Source organism: Microcebus murinus, chromosome 7, assembly GCF_040939455.1.
Source record: "Microcebus murinus isolate Inina chromosome 7, M.murinus_Inina_mat1.0, whole genome shotgun sequence".
Lineage (NCBI taxonomy): Eukaryota > Metazoa > Chordata > Mammalia > Primates > Cheirogaleidae > Microcebus > Microcebus murinus.
The window spans coordinates 37,258,603-37,282,179 of record NC_134110.1 but is presented as its reverse complement, the minus strand read 5'-3'; the positions used below and the strand labels follow the sequence as shown (position 1 = coordinate 37,282,179).

At 45.9% G+C, this 23,577-nt stretch overlaps 1 protein-coding gene across 2 annotated transcripts in view; it reads right to left on the bottom strand.

Moving 5' to 3' along the window:
* Positions 1–12,771: 12,771 nt before the first annotated feature.
* Positions 12,772–23,577, bottom strand: part of ASAP1 (ArfGAP with SH3 domain, ankyrin repeat and PH domain 1) — a 342,366-nt gene continuing 331,560 nt past the window's right edge. For both annotated transcript variants that reach the window (XM_012785407.3, XM_076005020.1), the window contains 3 exons: positions 19,433–19,932; positions 16,601–16,723; positions 12,772–14,853 (listed from right to left, as the gene is read on the bottom strand). In XM_012785407.3, coding sequence (XP_012640861.1) covers positions 14,779–14,853; positions 16,601–16,723; positions 19,433–19,932 — 698 coding nt within the window. In that variant the 3' untranslated portion in view covers positions 12,772–14,778. The remainder of the gene's footprint in view (positions 14,854–16,600; positions 16,724–19,432; positions 19,933–23,577) is intronic.

Genomic DNA, 23,577 nt, shown 5'->3' with positions numbered 1-23,577 from the left:
TTTTCCCTCCTCCCTCCTTGGAGATATAACCACGACACTGAGTTTGGGGAAAATCATCCCCACGGATCCGTAAACAGCATGTAAAATTTTTCAGATTTCAAAAACATCCTAGAAATGGTTTCATTTTGCATGAATCCTTCTGTAACTTTCTCTTTTGCTCAGCACTGTCTACTCATGTCGTTACACGTCGGCCTGGTGGACTCATGCCGTGATTCATAGTGCTCATGCTCACCGTGTGGAGAGCCATGCGGCCTTTCTATCCACCCAACTCTCCAGAAAAGTGCCAGCTCCCTAAGCGCGGCATTAGTTTTTAGGTACTAAAACGGTACCTAGGATGTAGTGTACCTTGAAAAATTGGTTATTTCCTTCCAAAAGTGAATCAAAGCTGTATAGTATCCTACTATGGAAACCTAACACAATTGTTTTGTTCATTCTTTTGTGGATGGCATCTTCATTATTCTCATATCTTGCTCTTTTAAACAGTGCTTGCGCAAGGATATTCTTGTCCATGTCTCCCTGTGCACATGTAGGCAAGAACCTCTATATACTCAGGGATGGAATGGCTGAGTAATAGGTAGATACACACAGCTTCAAATTTGTTAAATATTACTATCTGCTTTCCAAAGTGGGTATACCAAAAGTAAATTAAAAGTCTAACCTCAGAATCTTGGCACTCAGATCTTTCTCTTTTGGCACGCTGAGAACTTGCGTATCTTTCTTTTTGATAGCTGTTAGCCTTTCGTTGTCAAAATTCACCCTACCTTTATAAATCAATCACCTGTTGGTGAATGTTAGGTAATGCTCTAAAACATCATGAGTTAAACACGTTTGCATGTTCTGTAGTTCTTTTTCTGTGGTTACATATTATTTTCTTGGGTGGATGTATCATAACTAATTACTCACATGTATTTTTAAATTTTATTTCATTTATTTATTTATTTATTTTATTTTTTGTGATAGAGTTTTGCTCCATCCACCATGGCATCAGCCCAGCTTACAGTAACCTCAAACTGCTGGGCTCAAGTGATTCTACTGCCTCAGCCTCGGGAGTAGCTGGGATTACAGGCATGTGCCACCATGCCCAGCTAATTTTTCTATTTTTAGTATAGACGAGTTCTTGCTCTTGCTCAGGCTGGTCTCAAACTCCTGAACTCAAGCAATCCTCCTGCCTTGGCCTCCCAGAATGCTAGCATTACTGGCATGAGCCACTGCACTGGGCTACAGGTATTTTTTTAAATAACAGCATAGTATGTTTTATTTTTCTTAACAGATTTCCCAAGAGTTAGAATTTTGGTCAGTGTATTAATATTTTTTGTGCCTCTTATGTATTGCCAAAAGGACTATTATAATTCAGACTGCACCCTGCCTGGAAAATGCTTCATTTAAATGCCATAGGCAAGTTTTGCTGATTTGACTCTGAGCCTCCACATAGGCAGGGCTGGATTATCTTCTCTGTCTCTGGATCCAGGCACATAGTAGGTGCACAGTAAATGCTTGGTGAAAGAAAGAACGGCTCTTGGAGGAAGAATGAGTCTAGGAAGATGGGCCTCTGGAGAGGCGTCCTCGAGCTGGGGCCGGGTTAGAGATCTAGTTGGTGGTGAGCAAGGTGTGATTTCTGGGGGCTCCCTGGGGGCTCCCAGGGGGCCTGGCTTCCTGTCCATTCCTGGCCACAGGCAGTCAGCTGGCTGGGCTGACCCTTGCCCCTGGCTGGGGAGTGTGGGGTGGGAGAACTGGGCAGGGGCAGAGCCGGGAGCAAGCCCTGCCTGCCCGCTGCTGCTGGTTTGAGGTGAGAACAGGAGTGGAGCTCACAGCTCACGAGCTTGGAATCACACGTGTCTGAGGAATCTCCCCACCTGGGCAACACCTGACCAAGATTCACTCTCTAACTGCGTGACTCTGGGGCCTTATGGCCCCAGATTAGGGGTCTTAAGATGGGGAGTCTTAAAGATAAGGGATCTTAAAGTCTTAAGATAGGGGTCTTAAATTAGGGGTCTTAAGATGGGGAGATTATCCTGGATTTCCTGGGTGGGCCCAATGGAATCAGAGGGTTGCTGGTAAAAGGGAGCAAGAGGGTCAGAGTCAGGAAAAGAAGAGGTGACCACATAACCCGAGGTCAGAGTGATATACGCTTTGAAGACAGAGGAGGGGCCTCAAGCCGAGGGACGCAGGCAGCCTCTGGAAACTGGAAATGACAAGGAAGTGGATTCTTCCCCGAAGCCTCTAGAAGGAGCGCAGCCCTACCAACACCTTGATTTTAGTCTCTGACCCCCAGAAGAGTAAGAGAATGTCTGTGTTGTTTTAAACTAAGTTTGTGGTCATTTGCTATAGCAGTTCTAGGAAATGACACCCTCTAAGCCCCAGAGGCCTCATCTGTGAGATGGGGATAGTAATAGAACCCACTTCATACCGTCGCTTTGAGACTGACGCACGTTAGGGTATTTGAAATGTTTAGAAGAGGGCCCGGCAAACAGTAAGCATTTAATAAACACTTGCGCACGTCACTTGACCTCCTGGGGCCCAGAGACACCCAGGACTGGGGAGGGACCCTCCTGAGTGCAAATGTTTTCAGGGCTCAGCGACTCTGATCTTCTTGGACCGGTGAGATCCCTCTGCCGCCTTCCTCTTTAGCAGACGCCTGAAAGCTTCCGGTCAGACAGGCCCTGGAAGGTGCCAAGTATCTCTCGGCAGCCTGGGGGAGGACAGCGTCCTGAAGCCCTGACCCTGTGTCCCCAGGGCATCAGAGGGGAAGCTGACTGGGGCTGCTCGCATTGGAGAAGGAAGCCCCCAACCCCAACTCTCCTGCAGCCATTCATTCCGGCAGAGCAGCCGGGCAAGCAGCAAGAGACCGCCCGCCTTTCAGAAGGTCTGGCAAGAGGAAGAATCTTTTCTTCTAGTAGAATAGTGATTTCTCATGTTCAAAGCTTACATGCACATGCACACATAGGTACACATGCACATGCACACACATAAGCATATACATGCACACATAAGAACACATATGCACACGCACATGCACACACACATGCTCCCAACAGTGCCAGGATAAAGACAAAGCTATGTAATCTATTTTCCAGATGAAGCTGAAACTTAGAGGGGGAAAGGCTTGCTCAAGGTCATCCTGTTGGCTGGGCGCCCAGTGAGGGCCAGAGCCCAGGCTCCACCCACCCATCTTGGTCCGGCAGTCCTGGGGGTTGGTGGTCCCAGCAGGTGGGTTCTGATTCTTCTCATGCCTCTACTGCCCAGCGGGGCTGTCCCTCCTCGGTCCTTCTCCCCGTCTCACTGGGTGCAGGCACAGACAGGATTACATTCGTACCAAGGCCAATTGCATTACATTTCAGGTGTTTCTGAATACCTTCTCCTGGGCCAGAAGGAAGGGGCCCACTTCTTGTAATTGTCAACTCTTCTTTCAGTGTAACTTTGGTGGGATGGGGTCAACTATCAGTGCACCCCTTACTTAAGATATAGAGGACCCACTATGTGCCCATCATTGCAGGGAGCATGAAGACAGGCGGACACAGACCCTGTCTACTGGGAGCTTAATGTCCATCTGGCTGCAGCCTGAGCATCCCCTGCTAGAGGGATGCAAGAAGTGGGGAGAGCGTAGAAGGAGCAAGGGCAGAGGCTTGGCCAGGAGGAGCCTTGAGGGTGAGGAAGAGGCTAAAGAGAGCTAGACAGGCATGGCCTGTTGGCCCCACAGGACACAGTGGTAGAGGCCAGGCCAGGACCTGGGCCATTTCCATCCAGGCTCTTCTTTTTTGCTTTAATACACACATGTTGTTTTGATTAAAAACAAAATCAAAACATGCAAATGTTATTTTTCAAAGGACAGTCTGTGACCCTCCACATCAGAATCACCTGCTGACTCAGAATCCCTGAGAATGAGTTGCAGGGTCTGCATTTTTAGCAGTCACGTTTGAGTCCCACAGGCTAAGTATTAGGATAAACAAAGACTCAGAGATTTGACAGAGACTAATGAGTCTGACTGGCGGAGGCGGAGGTGGAAGGGTGGCGCTGGGACGCCCGCTCTGGGCCTGGCTCCTCTGGGCATCCCGGGCGGGCGCACTGAGGAGCGGGCGCTGTGCCCAGCCTGGGTGTGCCCGAGCCCAGGACTCCTGCCTCGCAGGGAGGGTTCTCTGAGCAGAGGTGATGTGTTCTCATGGTATCAGCATTTCTCAGCCTGACTCATGGAAGGGAGTGACTTTACCGTTAAGGGCCCGAGGGGGAATAGATGAGGAACTTCTAGAACAGTTTCATTTTTATTTTTAAACTCACAGCTCACCCTTGGGCAGTGTGGCTGTGAAACCCCCCCTCACCCCCCCCCCCCCCCCAGCATAGACCTGTCTGTGACGGGAAGTTCGGATTCTGAACATCCAGACCTGCTGCTCCAGGACCTGAGGCTAGCCTGGCCTGCCCCCCTGCCCCGGGCCACCGCGCAACCTGACTTCTGGAGCAAAGCGTGGCTGTGGGTGTCATCAGGGGGCTGGGGCCCAGAGCAGACCAGGCCAAAGGCTCCGGGCACATGATGTTCGGGCTGGACTCCCCTCTGTGGGGTGGGGCGGCCCATGCCATGGTGAGACTGAGAAACCCTTGCTGGGACCAAAAGGCTGTTTCCCCCATAGGATAGCCAAAGAAATGACACTTTCTTTTGGTTTCAGTTGATGGCAAGCTTCTTATTGGCCCGACAGGCTGAGAGACACTTCTGTTTGTCTCCAATTTAATAATAAAGCAAAAACAGTGGTATTTTGCCCTTTCTCCCTCCCCACTGCCCTAAGAGAGGGAAGCTTCGAGTTTCCTCTGTCTGTGAAAGCCCACATCTGTGCATTCAGAGACATGCCTAGTTTAGCCTGAACAACACTATCACAGTATTATAAGAGAAGAGCCAAAGGCCACCTCACATATTTAGGTCATTTGCTGGCCTTCGAAGGCTTTGGAGTTTGTGATTTCCGAAAGTTCTCTTTTCTTCTTCTTTTTTTTTTAAGAGGCAGGGTCTCACTCTGCAACCAAGGCTGGAGTCAGTGGCACCATCATAGCTCACTGCAGCCTTGAACTCCTGGGCTCAAGTGATCCTCCTGCTTGGAGACTGAGGCAGGAGGATAGCTTTAGGCCAGGAGTTTGAGACCAGCCTGAGCAACATAGCGAGACACCCATCTCCCAAGTAGCTAGGACTACAGTTGCACGCCACATGCTTCGCTAATTTCTAAATTTTTTGTTGAGATGGAGTCTTGCCACATTGCTCAGGTTGGTCTCCAACTCCTGGCCTCAAATGATCCTCCTGTCTCGGCTTCCCAAAGTGCTAGGATTACAGTCATGATTCACCATGCCCAGCAGTTCTGTCTTCTTGAAGAGGTAATTGAGTTATGTTCAAAAGAGTGGAAGGAAAAGTCAACCCACAGAATGGCAGAAAAGTTTTGCAAATCATATTGCTGAGAAGGGACTTGCATCTAGAATATATAAATAACTCCTACAACCCCCCAAAAAGAACCCAATTTAAATATAGACAAATGATCTACATAGGCATTCTTCCAAAGAAGATATACGAATGGCTAATAAGCACATGAAAATATGCCCAACATCATTAGTCATCAGGGAAATGCAAATCAAAACCAGCATGAAATGTCACTCCATACTTAGGATGGCTACTATTAAAAAACAAAACAAAACAAAAAACCAGAAAATAACAAGTGTTGGTGAGGATGTGGAGAAACTAGAACACTCACACACTGCTGGTGGGAATGGAAATTGGTGTAGCCACTTTGGAAACCAGTCCAGCAGTTCAGAAGGTTACACGTAGAATTACCCATAACCCAGCGATTCCATTCCTAGGTATATACACACAAGAAATGAAAACCGATGTCCACGCAAAAGTATGTATACAAGTATTCATAGCAACATTGCTCCTGAAAGTCAAAAAAAGGTGGAAACAACCCAAATGTCCACCAGTGGATAAACAAAATGTAGTATAGCCATACAATGGAATATTATTTATTGGGCAATAAAAAGAAATGAAATTCTGTTACACGCTACAATATGGAAAAACCTGGAAAATATTATGGTAAGTGAAAGAAGTCAGTCACAGAGGATCATATATTGTATGATTCCATTTATATGAAATTTCCAGAAGAGACAAATCTATAGAAACAGGGAGTAGAGTAGTGGTCGTCAGGGGTTGGGGGAAAATGGAGTGACTGCCAATGGGTACCGGGCTTCTTTCTGGGATGATGGAAATGTTCTAAAATTGATTGTGGTGATTTTTCTACAACTCTACTAAAATCACTCAAATGTATACTTTAAATGAGTGAGAATTGTATGCTATATGAATTATATCTCAATGAAGCTGTTTTAGTAGAGACGGGTGTCTCGCTATGTTGCTCAGGCTGGTCTCAAGCTCCTGGCCTCAAGCAATCCTCCTGCCTCAGTCTCCAAAAGTGCTGAGGTTACAGGCATGAGCCACTGCACCCAACCCTAAATTTTTTTTTTTTTTTTTTTTAAGGAGTGTGGTGAGGTGGGGAGGTAGGGTGCTAGCAGGGGACCAAGCAAGAAAGGGACTTGCCCTGTCCAGCCCCTTAGTCTTATCTTTCATTTTAGCAGCCTTTACTTATTTATTTTTTTAAAAACCCTTTGTTGACAGATAACCAGTGGTCTGCTGGAGCTAGCTCAAGCAAACTTGCAAGAATGGATTATACCTCTTTTCCCAATTCTGCATTCAGTGATACCACATTAGGGCTTGTAATCAGCCATGGTAGAAATATTGACACCACAGGAATTGGCAAAGGCTACAAATAAGGGCTTTTTTTACATTTACATTTTATTTATTTTGAGAGTTAAACATTTATCAGTATATCACCGAGAATAACACACATACAGAAAAATGCACATATCAGAAGTGAACAGCCTGCTGAATTTCACAAACTGAACAAACCTTTGTGAATAGCAGCCAGAGAAAGAAATGGAACAGTTATCTTTACCTCCAAACCCTTCCTCCAGTACCCACTTCTAGTGGTTACCCAAAGGTAACCACTATTTTGACCTGTAACTGTATAGACTGCTTATTTTCGTGCATGAAGTAGAATCAAAAAGTGAATTCTTCTGGGTCTGGCTTCTTGAATTCAGTATTGTTTGTGAAATTCATCCATATTTTGCATGTGGTGGTAGAGTGTTCATTCTCATTACTAGATTCATTGTATGAATATTCCCCAATTTATATCTATTTATATATTTGACTGTGGAGGGATATTTGTGTAGCTTGCAGGTTCTACACAGGTATATATTTTTTAATTAATTAATTTTTTTTGAGACAGTGTCTCGCTTTGTTGCCCATGCTTGAGTGCCGTGGCATCAGCCTAGCTCACAGCAACCTCAAACTCCTGGGCTCAAGCAATCCTTCTGCCTCAGCTTCTGAGTAGCTGGGACTACAGGCATGCGCCACCATGCCCGGCTAATTTTTTCTATATATTTTTAGTTGTCCGTCCAGCTAATTTCTATCTATTTTTAGTAGAGATGGGGTCTCGTTCTTGCTCAGGCTGGTCTCAAACTCCTGACCTGGAGCGATCCTCCCGCCTCGGCCTCCCAGAGTGCTAGGATTACAGGTGTGAACCACCACACCCAGCCACGTGTTTACTATTATTAATAGGCCTGCTATGGACACTCTAGTGCGTGTCTTTTAGCCAACACATATACATATTTCCATCTAGGAATCTATGGGGCACGGGCCATGCATATATTCAGTCTTAGCAGGTAGATTCTTAGCTGACTTCATTTTGACTCTTCACTAGTCTCTGCCTCTTGCCTGAAGCCCTTAACTTCCCTCTCCTTGCAAGCTGGGTTACCACCCTGGCATCTTCCATTTTGTCACAGACCGGACTGGGCCTAGGTTTTGGGTGGGAAAGTTGACACCAGGCCACTGGAACTAGTCTGGAAGGGCAAGCATGGGTGCTTTTGCTGTTCCTTCATCTCTAGAGCTTACTTAGGGTGACAGGGCCGTAAAGGGAACTTCATATAGGGAAGTAGTTAACTGGTAATCGGAGGTGGAGCCTGCCACCAGAGTCCTGGTGTCTGAGTTTTCTAAGTGGTTCCAGCTGAGCAGGAACTAAGCTTGCACATTCAGACAATGTATTCTTGTGAATCTTTGTTCCACGCTTAATGCACCATAAAAAGAGGTCCATTGTCCAGCAGGCTGCTTACTGGGTGGGAGTCAGCAATGTGCAGTGTAAGTGGGTAGAGCAAACGCCATCAGGGCTCCCCACTTTGCCCCTTGGTGGGGGTGGCTGCTGGCCATGAGTTTGAAAGGAGAGCAGCTGGGTGATCCCCAACACCTGTCTCTGTCAACAGTGGGCGCTCTTCTAATTATTTTGGACAGGTTTGTGCTCACTCATTCAAGAAATACTGAGTATTTCTTGCCCCAACTGCAGGTCTTGCACTAAGTAGATTTATGTCTCTAATTTCTCACTTGTCATTGGGGAAGACCAGGAGGTTCAGAGTTCTTGTCATTTTTGAAGGGGCAAGTGCTAATAATTATTATTTTGTGCTACTGTGTATTAGGCACTAGGCTAACCACTTTACATGCACCACCTCATTAATTATTTCATTTAATTCACATACTATTAATAATTCCACGATACTAAGACCATTATCCCATTTTGGGCAGAGGAAGAAACGGAGGCTTGGAGAGATTAAGGCTCAATATCCATGTTTTCTTGATCCCAAATTACCCTCCCCCATCCTGACTCTCTGGGCCCAGGTAACAAATGGTCATGGCCAGCCCAAGCCAAGCCACCAACCTGCCACCCCTGGGGATGGGCAGAAGCTACGCTGCAGGTGATGGAAGGCACCAGGCCCTGCATCTCGGTTCACCACACAGGACCAAGGAAGCCAATGGCTGAGCCTGGGAAAATGAGCTTCTAGCTTTTCAGAGGTGGGCATGTAGTGTCAGGCAAGTTACCCAGCACTGCTGCACCTTTGAGCACACAACCTCCCGAGTAAGGGATACATGTCAGGAAACTTGAGGCTCAGAGCTTACGCAATGTGTTTGAGGTTGTCAAGGGGACGTTCACACATCAGCTTCTTAGCATATGTCTGTTGTACACATTTGCTGGTAAGTGGCTGAAGCAGAAGGTGACTAGGTCTGCAAACTCCAATTCCTGTGTCCTTTCACCACACCTTGGTATAGCAAGAAAATGACAGCTGTAGTTCCCTAAGTGTGAGCCCATGAGGAGGGGTCTCTCTGTTATAAGAAGGGGCCCTGCAGGGAGGTTCAGGACTCTGGGTAACCATCCTCCCTTTTGGTGTCAATTGTAGATTCCCAGGGACCATAGGTGGCCCAGGAGTGACCCGAGTCTACTGATGGTGCATGGAAATCACCTGTTTAAATGCAGATTCCTGGGCCTCTCCTGAGGCTTAGAATGATTGAGAATCTCCAGGCACTGAGCACCACAGGTGATGCTGGCCAAAATGGGACAAGTTGGCCCTAATATTTAGGCTGGCATGCAGGTGACATCTTTCTCATCTCTTGCCCTCAAATTTGCTTGGAGCTATAAAGTGAAATTTTAAATTCTGTTGAAAAGTGAAGTCAAACAAGGCTTCTCCCTTGGTGGTTTTGCAAAAGGTCAAAGTTTTGGCCTCCTGAGCCTCACTCTAGGTCTTGCTTTGTGGTAAGAATTTTGCAAAACAACTGTGTTTATCTGTAACTGTGTTTATCTTAATTCCTGTTTTCAGGAGCTTATGTGTTCTGTGTTTGCACACAGGGCTCATCTCGGACAGACAAACTCTCACTTGCTCACCCTCTGCATGCGCCAGGATGCCAAGTGCCAGTGCTACCTCTGGCTCCCATGTGCCCCGAGACTGTCTAGGAAGCGCACATGGTGGGGCTATTGTGGCTAAGGCCTGAACCCCTGAATTGGGAACTTCATTTCACTTCATGGCTGACCCTTCCATGGGGCTGCCCTGTTGGTCGAGGGTGGGGGCAGGCCAGCTGTGACCCAGCCTCTCTGCAGAAGGGCAGCAGGGCACACAGCAGCAGCCACCAGGCAGCACAGGGGCAAGGCCAGGAGCCACACGGGTTGAACAAATTTCTGGCCTCTGCCCTTCACTTTTGGCAAGTTACAACTTAACCTCTCTGAGCATCAGTCTCCTGATCTGTAAATGGGGAAATAACAGTTCCTGCTTCAGAGCAGAGTGCTGCTGAGAGCACTGCCATCGTGATGACAGAGCCCCTGGCACGCCCAGCCCACGTGAAACCCTCGATACAGGCGAGCTGTCGGTGGTGACGGGATCTGCCTCCATGGGGTGCGGGGACCGTGCTCTTTAGCACAGCACAGATTACCTGGGGTTGGCCCCGCCTGTCTGCTGTGTCCTACCTGCTCTGGCTGTGTCAGGGGTGCCACCCTGTTCCCCCGCCAGCCTGTGCACAAGCTCAGTCTGTGCAGGCCTTTAAGATGAGCGACCTCTCTTCCTCTAGGCAGCCTTCTGCCAGGCGAGCCCCAGTCATCACTACTCACAGTCCCCTGCCCAGCCTGCAAGCTTCTCAGGGACAGAGAAGGTGGGGCTGTCTTGACACAAAGGGAATGTGTGTGGCACAGACGAGCCTCAGATGCTTACGTGTAAGGCTAACTGGTTTAGCTGACTTCACCGTCATCCCAGGCTGCTGGCTGCAGGGGCCAAGCCAAACGTGTCCGTTCAGCTCACCACTACGGGAGTGGACGCCCGCTCAGCCGGGGCCTGCCTGCTGGAGAACGAGCCCACTTCCTCCAAGTCGCCTGCATAGCGCACAACTGGGAGAGTCAGAGATTTCCATTCAGGGCAGAGAAGACATTTGGGGGACAGGGGGTGCAAAGTAAATAGGTGAAATTATCCTAATACACACATTCTGGGGGGGGGAGACTTAAAAAAACAAATGGGGTAAGTGGGCACAGGGCTGGGGGAGAACAAAGCAGGATGGGGAGGGACGGGGACTGCTGCTGAGGCCACAAAGACCTGGGTCCACACTGCAGCCCATCATTCCCCGTGTGACCCTGAGCAGGTTCCTCTGCTCTGTGAGCTGACTGCTCCATCTGAGAACGTGCTAGTGATGCCATTCGCCTCACAGGAGACTGACCGCAGAAGGTGCTCAGGGACTGGGGTGGAGAGATGGGAGCAAGCACTATGGGGGAGACAGGGCTATCGGGGCAGGTGGACACCGGAAAGGCTTTCAATGGGGGTGAGTCATTAGTTCCAAACAGACCGTTCCAGGTTTAAAACTATGTATGACACACTGTAACCAGATGGAAAGCCGGTGCCCCTTTGCCCGGAATATCCAGATCACTGTTAGTCTCGCCCCAAAAATATCCTGTTAGAAAGTCAGTGACTTCCACGCCAAAGCTCATTTCCCCTGGCAGCACAGCGTTTGTAGGGTTCATCTCATCTTGGTTCGTGAACAGGCATCATTAAATCTACCAACTTTCACGAGGAACACAGAAGGAACGCTGAGACCAGCATTTCAGAACCTTCCATGCCGTAGCCTCAGTCCGCTTCCCACTGCTGTGTTTCTCTCTGGCTAGAACTCCGTAGCGACAACTGTCTTCCACATGGTGGAAATCCCGAGGCTGGCCTTGGAGACAGAACCCCTTGTGTGTGGACTCCCACCTTAGTGATTTACAAGCCACGGATCTCTTGCATGTGCATGAACATCTCTGAGCCTCATTTTCAAGTTCTGTAAAGCCGAGCCGTTCATGCCTCTCGTGGGCTTGCTAAGGACCCAGGGAGGCTGTGTAGGTAGTACCTGGGCCGGGGGCTGCTCCACTGCGTGGCAGCAGGAGACACAACAGCTACGTGACAAAAGCAAACACATGGCGCTCAGTCTGTGCTGGGCGTTAAGTCCTGTCAACGTGGTAACGTGTCACCCTTGACTCAGGCAGATGTCCTCCCTCTTCCTCCTGCCCAGTTCACGTCCACAGCAGCAAAAGTGGGTGCAGCAGAGGTGGGCATGGAGGGGACCAAAGACCCAGAGTTTGTAAGCTGGGCAAGCACCGCACATTTTTATGAATCCAGTGAGCTTTGACACAGGCGTTAGAGTGGTTTGTTATCTATACCCCAAAAGCAAAGCCAAATGAAGCCTTGATTTTTCTCTAGTCAGAATAGTGGACAACTCACAAAATGGCCTGATTTCAGATGTTTGGGATCAACTGAGAATATGTTTATTTAAAAGCAATTTTAAATATTAAAAAAAGTAGAAATTAACACATACAGTACTGAAAAACTGTCACATTAAATACATGTGAAATGACAAGTGTACTGATGTTTGATGGTAACATCCAGATGAGAATTTGAATTTAACTGGTGGCACTACGGGATTCCTATACAACATGTTGAAGTTCTAGGCAATAAAAAAATAAATAGCAATTGCTGTTCAACAGTAAAATAAGACACACACTATTTGCAGGACATAACTTTCCCCTCTGTAGGAAAAAAAATCTAATTTGCTATTTTTTTCATAAGGTTCAATACCTTCAAAATACTATATCATGTACAAAATTGCAGATAGTGGCTCACTGAGTTTAAGAACCAGATCAGATTTAAACTCAACAAGATCACCAAAGGTATGTCTACCTAGTTTTCCTATGTCCCATAGTAAGCTGGATTAGAGAGAACGCAAATTCCTGATGGAAAACAAAACAAACCAGAAAAAAGGTTATTAAAAATGCATTTGTGTAAGTTGCTGCAAAAGGAGAAGAAGAATAGATACTGACTCCATGTAACTTTAGACATGCGGCTTTTGTGTGTGTTTTTTTTTGAAAAAAAAAAACACAAAAAACAGTTTATTTTGAGATCAGTTGAAAATAGTCTAGGCCACAAAAATGAATAGCTCTTTAATGCAACTTAAAATGTGTACATGAACGAAATGGGACACTGAGCAACCTCAGACGCCAACTTCTGTTCTGACACCAGCGTGGCTTAAATATTGAGGCTGGTAAAGCCACCAGCCACATGCCAGGAGTGGACTGGTTCCTCATGCCCTCGGTTTGGTGTGGGAATTCACGTGTGCCCTGATACTGAGGAAACAATTGCTTAAAATCACTTTCCAATAACAGCTGATAAAATGTTTTGCAGGTTTGTCATGCAAGGTTTATTTATTAGGTGGCTATTCAAAGTTTTCATAGTAACCACTTAAGCAGAACTAAATTAATATTCACTGAGCACTGTGACTCTATGAAAGAGGGCTTTTCCTAAGGGTTTGGTTGGGAGTTGTGCTTCTGTGAAATTAACATTTCTCACTCATTGCCAAGATTCTCTACTTAAAAATATTAGTTTTCTGTGCTGCTGCCAAAATAGCAATTTAAGCAAATGTCATGCCAGAACGACACATGAGTCTTGGAATCAGACAGTTCCACTGGCTGTGGAGTACAACTATTGTATTCTTTTCCAGAATTCAGACTGTGTAAAAGACTGAAATACTCACAATGTTCTTAATGATCTGATAAACAGGGCTGGGATGAAAAGAAAAATGAGAGGGAGAGAGTGCTTTTCACAGTGCAATTCATAGCAGCGTTCAAAAACTTGGTTATGAATTGACTTGAAGGTGACGTGTCTATTGACAGAGCTTAGGACTGAAAAATTTATCTGTAATTGGGGTTTACTAAAGAGCATGGAAAAAGAAAAGCTTGGTTTCAGCACCTGGATTCTACAGTGGGGAAACTGTGTGAAGGGTTGACTTAAATTCGTCTTGAATAATCTTTTAAAAGTTTAACTTTATCCAAGAAAACTAAAAAAATAATTTAAAATTGATGCATTAGATGCTTCAACGCATTCGAGGGATGCTGATTCATGATATGATATGTAAATCCACACTCTCGAGAAAGCCAAATAACTAGAAACAAATATTGTTGCAACCTTATAATTTCTGCTTTAATGGCAATCAAGTTTAAAAAATGTACAGTTCCACTTATCCATACTATTCCTTTATAAAAGGCAGATTTCAGGTAAGCTTCTAAATGCATGCATAATGTAGAGGCTAATATTTTCTGGCAGTCCTTGGTTCCTGAACGTTGAACTTCATCAGACGTGTTCTAAACTTTTGTCAAAATAGTTATGAAGGATATGTTATTTTTGCATAATGAGGTAATATCTCAGGGGCGGGCACTCACCATCATAAGACAGTATAAATCCACTTGTTTGTCTAAGCTTGCATGAGGCTGTGTGCATTGTAAAATGCCACAAAGAGTTTTGGGTCAGTGAATATTTTGCTGAAGGAATAACACTTACATTTAACAGAGCACTTTTCTGTAATAAATACCAAAGTAGGTTTTTGTAGCTGTAAACTGTGTACACAGATAACTACAGGCTGGTCTGTCATGGAGCTAAAAGTTTCACCTGGAAAACAGAACCCACCTCTTTGCTAATGTTGCATTTTCAGTAACACAATTGAGAATACTGCATTGTTAGGAACAGAGAGTCAATTCTATGCCTTTCAACGGTTGCTGGAGACCACTTCTATTTGCAAAGCCAGCAGTTCCTATACTTTTTTTGTTTGTTTGCTTGTGAAACAGCATAGATAGAGAGATGTAAGTGCTAGACGCCAAGGATGGCTTTGGCAAACCAGTAAGGCGCGCCGGGTCCCAAGGCTACCCTAATACTGGCGAAGGCAGAAGACACAGGATATTTACAATACATACTATATTCCCTCCTGAGGTGGCCCTTCCATGAGTTTCTTATTCTGTAACAGCAGCTATATACACATTGTGCACAGGATTACATGGAGGCAGCAGTCTTGCATGAAGGATGTGGACAATCTTAAAGTTCTGCTTTTTGCTAGTCGGACAGGATGTGAACAAAGGACACTGGAAAGACTCCCTTCCTTTCAGGCTGTCCTTCGATGTGCCCAATCTGCAAGGAGAAAAGACAGCAGTGAGGCTGGGGGCAGCAGGCAGCTGCCCTGTGACAAGCCCAGTAGTTGAGAGCCCAGCGCAGAGTCTGCCCACAGCCCTGGGTGGAATCCCAGGCCCACCCCTCCCCACCTTTCAGTGAATGAGAGAGACCGTAATGGTCGTGAAGTACGTAATGAAACAGCCAATGACAGGACTTACAATATGCTCAGCACTTCTGCACGGATCTCACTGCACCTACACAGCAACCCCATGAGGTAGACATTTCTTATGATCCTCATGTTATAGATGAAGGGACAGCGGCCCAGAGGCATGGACTAGCCTGCCCAAAGTGTCACACAACAGGCTTTAGACTCCAGAGTCCTAGTCCTGAAACATGGCGCTTAGCCGCCTTTCTGGGTGGGTGACCTCAGACAATCCTTGCTAATAGCCTAAAATGGGGCTAAAAATATCCTTTCTTCCTGGGCTTGTGTGATACATTAAAAAAAGAAAAAAATATTATATGGGAAGGGCTCCTAGGTACCAATCACTTCTTTTCTAGCTACTGTGGAGGGAAGAATATCATGAAAGGTTGAGACTGATGGTGGCCTAAGGCAATTTTATTGTCTGCTGCATAAGCCTGTGAGAGCCATGGGTACCTGCAAACATTTTCTAATGACCTAAATTAGAAAAGAAAACTGCCTCCAATTGAGAACTACTACTTCAGTCCAAGCAAAACCCTTAAAGCTGTGATCAAGAATCTGAAGTCACTGTCTGAAGGCCTGAAGGAAAAAAGCCAAACGTGAGCGTGCACATGTGCATGCATGCACGCGTGTACACGTGTCTATGTGCATGGGTGTTTTGGGGCAATAGCAGGTTCTGCTGACCCAACTGTAAACGACAGGTCCTTTCCCAGCAGACAGAACTGAGTCCCTCTTGGGAGGAGGGGGCTCAGGCTGCCAGGGAAGGGGAATTTTTCTGCTGACGTTGGGAAGTGACGATGAGGACAGTGTAAGGGGTGGCTGTCCACTGCAGCTCAGCCTGGCAGGTCCCATGGGGAGACTTACTCCCTGGGCAGCCTGAACAGCAACAGATGTGTGGGCTGCCCTTATAACCTGGGTCTCTACAGGGGCCTCTGATTTCCAAACAGCCACCATGCAGAGGACACTGACATTTTCCCTTCCTGACACCGGGGCAGTGAAGTTTTAATGAAAAAGGGAGTTTTCACAGATAGTCTCATTTAACCTAAAATCACACGAAAAAGGTATCGTGGCCCCACTTTACAAACAGAGAACTACAGCCCAGATTCAGGACTGAGCCTGAGGACTGAGTGCTTGTAAACTGCTGAGCCTGAAGAGGAACTGGGGCCTCTGACGCCTAGCCGGGGGACGGTGTGGAATGGCGAGCAAAGCACACAGCTTTGGAATCAGAGCCAGGTCAGATCCTGACCTGGCCTGCTTACTGTCTGTGTGGTCACAGGCAACACGCCCAAGTTTTTCATATCTGAAAAATTAGAAAATACTTATAAACTCACAATACTGTCGTATGACACCATGGGGTAAAGGCACATAAAAATGTTAATTCTCTTGACCCGTTTTCAAAGCACCACAGCTGTTTTTGTAGCTCCTGTCAGTGATGGAGGACGCCAAGTGCAAACGGCGTTTGGTGGACGGCTAGGGGAGCGACGCAGCGGGCAGGAGCCTGCAGGACCCAGCGCAGGGCCTGCCCAGGGAGCGAGGAACAAATGCACGAATGAAACAGGCACATACCCACCACTCCTGGTCCTCTTCCCCTGTGACAACAATCACTTCTCCCTCGATGAATGTGAGCTCATCATCGTTGTCTGCCTGGCAGTCATAAATGGTCTTCACTCGCCTCACTTTGTTTTTCCCCTTAAATAAAGAAGCTGGGTTTTAGCTGAAAGAATAGACTGAAGGGGAAAAAAGAAGCACAGCATTCTTTTTTTTTTGAGACAGAGTCTCGCTTTGGTACCCAGGCTAGAGTGAGTGCCATGGGGTCAGCCTAGCTCACGGCAACCTCAAACTTCTGGGCAAAAGAAATCCTTCTGCCTCAGCCTCCTGAGTAGCTGGGACTATAGGCATGCGCCACCATGTCTGGCTAATTTTTTCTATATATTTTTAGTTGGCCAATTAATTTCTTTCTATTTATAGTAGAGATGGGGTCTCGCTTTTGCTCAGGCTGGTTTTGAACTCCTGACCTAGAGCGATCCGCCCACCTCGGCCTCCCAGAGTGCTAGGATTACAGGCATGAGCCACCGCGCCTGGCCAAGCACAGCATTCTTTGTAAGGCAGGTGACCTTGGGCAAGTGACTTAACCTCACTGAGCCTTGATTTCTTTAACCTTGAACGTGGGAAGAATGTCTGCCAGGCACCCAGTGTGCTGTGTGTTCCCAAGGAATGAAGGACAGACCTGTCCTGCATTAGTATTAGTGATCGGGCATCGCTGAGTTATTTTCACCAGAAAGCAAATAATATGGGTAGGGATCAAAACTCAGCTTCACCAAAAACACGAAGCACTCAGTCCCCGCCACACCCACAACATCAGCTTGCAGAAATGACAGCAGAGTCTAAAAATGTTTTTAGGAAACATGATGTAACGCAAAATGTGCAGCTTCTGCATATCGGATGTGCAGCATAAACAAATTTCTTAGTCCTCATGCAAAATACCAAGTCAGTACATGCTGGTTAAACACAGTGGGACCAGCCGGGGTTGGGAGGATTCTATGCAGTTCCCGAAACAGTTTTAACTTTTGACCAGTTCTGACTTGGTCTTTTATCTGTTGGACTTCCAGTTCTTTGCAAACAGAAAGATGGAAACAGAGATTATTACCTTCTAAAGGATGTTTTTTCACATCTGACTAATTAAATAATTGGCAATTAAAAAACCTAGCTGTCTCTTTAAATGTTCTGGGTCAAGTGACTTTTCCTCTCTGTCCCTGGTTTCTCCTTTAATCACCCTGTCAATCTCCTTTCTGAGCTCCCTTCTGGCCTGTGCTGGTGTCTCTGAGAAGCCTGGCAGAACCGGGGATGTGGCAGATTTGCAACTTAGTCTGACTCTGAGCAACCGAGAAGGCCTGTACTGTGTGTGTATGTGTGTGTGTGTGTGTCTGTCTTTCTGTCCATCTATTTGAGACAGAGTCTCACTCTGCTGCCTGGGCTACAGTGCCATGGCATCAGCCTAGCTCACAGCAACCTCAAACTCATGGGCTCAAGTGATCCTTCTGTCTCAGCCTCCAGAGTAACTGGGACTACAGGCATGCACCACCATGCCCGGCTAATTTTTTCTACATATTTTTAGTTGGCCAATTAATTTCTTTCTATTTTTAGTAGAGACGGGGTCTCATTCTTGCTTAGGATGATTTCGAACTCCTGACCTTGAACGATCCACCCATCTCAGCTTCCCAGAGTGCTAGGATTATAGGCGTGAGACACCGTGCCTGTTCTTTACTGTGTTAATTTACAATGGGAGGATTATATGAAATAATAAAACTATTAAAAAAAGTGTGTAGCATGAAATGGAATTTTGCATATGTCCAAAGGCCACTGAGGCTGTTGGGGTGCTTGGGAGTCGTGAGAGATTTCCCTTTTAAATATTAAAAGCATCCACCATACTAAACGTGGTAGCTCAAATCCACAGGAGGATGAGTTTTCTTTTTCTTACCTTTCCTTTAGTATTGATGTGACACGCTTTTATTGTAATTTTTTTTTTTTTGAAATGGGGTCTCGCTGTATTGCCCAGCCTGGTCTTGAACTCTTAGGCTCAAGCAATCCTCTTGCCTCGGCCTCCCAAGTAGCCAGGACTATAAGCATGTGCCACCGCACTTGGCTTATTATAACACTTTTACAATAAAATACGAAGAAGGGTAGAGCTGCCATGTACCATGGGAGGGCTTTTGGTGGCCACATGAACTTTGCTCCTCAGCCTGGGTACAGCACATTACATCTTCCTGGAGCATCACTTCTCCACAAAAACTTTGAAGAAATATCATTTTTATATTAAAGCAAAATTGACATTTTATACAGTGGAAAGCATTTCATGAAAGTGATAGAATATGAAACTTCTACAAATGTTTGCGGAAGTCTCTTTGGGTTTTGCCTTCCCTTCCTCCAGGAGGATGCAGTGAGAAGCACTGACTCGGAAGATTCTCAGAACCCAGAGAGGCAAACTGCTTTCTTGTGACTTTAGGGAAAGGAAAAGGTTATCTAGGACGAGGTTCCTAGATAAGAGTGAACACTTGCTCAGTAGTCTATGTGCCAGGAAGCGCTGCTCATCTGCATTTAATCATCCATAATCTCAGATATTATGGGAGGAAACTAAGGCTCAGAGAAAACAGCCTGCCAAGGTGGTGTGGTTGTATCAGGCTCTGAAGCCAGGTCTTGAAGCCTGCTGGAGTCCAAGGCCTGGGTTTTTAAGCAGTAGGCTCCACTCCACCATAATGCTGGAACCACAGCATGGAAGTAGAGCCAGTTAGGTGAGCAAGCCCCTAACTTCTCTTGTGTAATTTGGAGTGCATTCCCTCCTGCCAGCTTTCAAAGTGTAGCACAGGGTTCGTAAGAGCCTGAACACTGGTGCCCACCCACCGTATTGATTTTTCTGGGCAGTGGTACGGGCGTCTCTGGCAGAGTAGGCGTGAGGTCAGTGGAGTCTTCAGATGCCTGCTTTTGGATGGCATCTCTGGACTGCACATTTGGGGAGAGATCCACTGGGTGCGACTTCTGCGTGACCTCAGAGGGTTGCTGAGCCTTGGGTGAGACATCTCCAGTCTGGGATTTTGCCAGCAGGTCTCCCAGTTGTGGTTTGGGGGGAAGGTCCTTCATCTGTGGTTTGGGAGGTAAGTCTGAGAGCTGGGGTTTGGGTGGAAGGTCGCCCAGCTGTGGCTTGGGGGGCAGTTCTCCTGGCTTAGGTGGCAAATCTCCAATTTGGGGTTTGGGAGCCAGTTCTGTGGGCTTCGGGGGCAGGTCTCCAGGTGGTGGCTTTTGTGGTAACTCTGCCAGCTGTGACGATTTCTGGAAGATTTCAGGCGGGACATTGGCTTTGTCTAGGGAGAGATGATGGCTGGTTTCTGTTTTCCTTAGTGCCACTGTGGGAAACAATCACAAAGAGGGAGGTCATTGGAACGGAATACGAGGTGGGAAGGGCAGCTTTCCTCCTGTCACGGTCATCTGAAGGAGGCACAATCACTGTGAAGGGACCTGACCCAGAGTGAGCACTTGGGATGGAGGAGCTCAGGGCCAGGCCCAGGGTGCCTGTTTTTAAAAAGATGAAAGTTGGAAGCCTGGAAGGTATAATAATTCATGACTTTATGCCTCAATTATGTAAGAAGGGGATGTTCATACTAATCCAGAATTAAAAAAAGAAAAAACACCAAACACAATAAACACAGATTATGGAAAATTGGAAAGTACAGTGTAAAAAGAAAACTTTTTTTGTTAGCCTACCATCTAAATGCAGCCATTTAAAATATTTTGATACACTTCCTCCTCACCTCTTCTATATATATTTTAAAGATATAACTTCATCTGCTTTTATCTAATACTGTTTTAACAAATGTATTTGTCATGTTATTAAAAATTCTTTACTAGAAGTATATAATTCTGAATAGTGAATTCTACTCCATTCTATAGCTGTATCAATATTTCCCCCCATTTTATATGATTCACACAGCATATAAGACAAACAAAAGGCTTCTCCTCTCACCCTGTCCCTATCCCGTGACCTGTTACATTTTGGTGATACATATACTTGTGCTTATGAAGCTTTTAAAAACCACACATGGGATACATACATTGTCTGAAGCTTTGTTTTTCCCCCACCTAATAGGTTTGGAAGAGTTTCTATGTCAGTTCCTTCTTATTCTAATGGCTGCACAATCCTGCACAGCTACAATCTGTCAAACCATTCCCACAGCTATTTATACAGCTCTACACAGTAGCGCTTAGGACACATCTCCAACTGTGGCTCTACCACTTAGTAGCTGTGTGACCTTGGGCAAATTATACAACCTCTCTGTGCCACAACTTCCTCATCTCCAAAACTCTGCTTCAAAGGGTTGGCAGGAGGATTCCATGAGTTAATATATGCAAAGAATTTACTGACAGGACCTGGCAGGCTGTAAACATTATACATATAAGAGCAATATCATTATTCTTAGACAGGGCTCCTTGAGGCCAAGATTCCTATTTTCATTCATTTTTGCTAACTCTGGCTCCTGGCACAGGGGCCAGGCACATAGTATGCACTGAGGAAGGAATCAGCTGACTAGGCACACTGAGTGAATCAAACTAAGGATTTAAATTTATTTTTAAATTAAAAAAGGTTTATTATTCTTTTTTGATTTCTCTGTCTTACATACAAAAAACTAAGGATTTGACCCTAAAAATACAACCTATTCAGAAAGACATTCTTAAAAAAGAAAGAAGAAAAAGAAAAGATAGCTCCAGTGTTGTAAACTGTCACAAGCTGTGCTGGGGCCGTGCCCACTCATGACCTACCTAGCCACATCCCTAAAAAAATCAAATCCAAGGGCACCTTGTTCACGGGCTAGCCCTCGAGCTTCAGCTGATGGGGTTTGGCTCTAAACTAGATCAATTGGGCTCCTCTCTTGGAAGTTTGAAATTGGCTCAACAACAATCGGAGGCAGGTGGTAAGGAGGGAAAAGGCTCGGGAATCCCTGAGGCCGTGGGGGTGGAGGCCTTGCTGTGAGTCATGCCTACAGGGGAAGAGAAACTGCAAGCACGGGGCATCCCAAAACCTCCAAATACACAAGCCCCTTCGCCTGCAACTCCGATTCAAGGAATTTATCCTTAAAAATGACCTAAGTCACACACTGAGAGATGTCTGTGCTAGGGTTAGCGTTGTTTATGATGAAAAAATTGCTGTCTGATTGTCAAATGGCAGGGGTTTGCTTCGACAATGGAATACTATGTAGCCAATAAAAATCACACTGCTGTGTAACTGATGTCATGAAAAATGTTTTTGGTTTTTTTATGTAGAAAAAAAATCAGCTTAAACAGAAATTAAAAAAAAAAAAGCACAGGAAAAAAAAAGACAAAAGATATATACCAAATTGGTTATCCTGGGTTACAAGACTTCAGGTGGTCTGGATAGAGCTGGAACCCATTCTATTAAGTTAATTATCCCAAGAATGGAAAAACAAAGGGGGGGAAATGGGCATTTATTGAAACCTTAAAATCTGTACCCCCACAATATGCCAAAAAAAAAAAAAAAAAAAAAAAAAGAATGGAAAAACAAGCACCACATGTACTCACCAGCAAATTGGTATTAACTGATCAACACCTAAGTGGACATATAGGAATAACATTTATCGGGGGTTGGGCAGGTGGGGGGAGGGGATGGTATATACATACATAATGAGTGCGATGAGCACCAACTGGGGGATGGGCACGCTTGAAGCTCTGACTTGAGGGGGGAGAGAGGGCAAGGGCAATATATGTAACCTTAACATTTGTTACCCATAATATGCTGGAAAAAAATGACTTCAGGTGGTATTTTCTTATTTGTATTTTTTAAATCTTCTATAATAGATATACTTTAATAACAATAAGAAACAAAATATGGAAACAGACAGTCTCTTCTTTAGGGAAGCCTGCCCAACCTTTGCGGCTATTTTATTCTCGTTAGTTTATCCTCTCTCCAATTAGAAGTCCTTTCTGACTGCATTCTTAAACTCTGAAGGGCAGGCTTTTCCCCACAGCTGGACTACAAAGGGTCCACTGCTAGAGTGAGGTGCATTCAAAACAGAAAAGGAATGAAATCCCAAAAACTCAGGGCAGTAGTGTCATAGTGCACTCGCCTCCTGCAGGCAAGACTGCCTGGAAAGCAAACTGGATATACAGCCCTTTGAAAAGCTGCGTGTACGCAGAGTACGTGCTATTAAGATTACAACCCTTTACTGTAACAGTTCCATTCCTGAGAACTGCACTAAGGCTGTAACGGAGGAGGACGAGGTGGAGGAGGAAAAAGCCTATGTGAAGATGTTCACTACAAACTTCCGGCCCAAATTTCCAACAAAAGAGGATGCTGAGTAAATGATGGGCCTGCACTGAATGGAATAGTGCGTGCCTTAACCATGCCTAGGAGGAATTCATGAACACATAAAAAATACTTATGTTAAAATGCTCAGTGGAAAAAAAAAACAGGATGCAAGACTGTACTTTCACAATGATGACATCTGTAGAAAAATGTGTGTTCTTGGAAGGGATCTGGGAGTTGTATCACAGAATTTACGGGTGACTCTGTTCATCTTTAAAAGTCCTTTAATGTTTCTGTAATATTGCTTTTTACCAAAAAAATACATTTAGAAAATGGTTCTACTGTTGTATGTCTCCAGCTGAGAAGGCTTTAAATCAACCCTTTTAAAAGGTACCCACAGGATTTGAAAACTGGGTGGTGTCTGGAAGAGGAAAAGAGGGGAATGTGGCCGGGACACAGTCCACATGACACTGCCTGCCGCCAGCAGACGCCCGGGGAGGGAGCCGCAGCTCTGCCCCTCCAGCCTTGCAGATGCCCTCTGCCACCAGGGCAGGGGGGTCAGGACTGTGCCTGTGGACGCCCAGGAAAGAAGGTCCAGTGAGTGGATGACAGTCATTTACTGCCACAGCACTGCAGGTTCCAGAGTCTGGTGAGCAAGGAGCTCCAGGCTGGGCCTCAGTCTCTCCCCCGAGCACCACCCCCTCCTATATTTCCTGCAACTTACTTCTGCCTG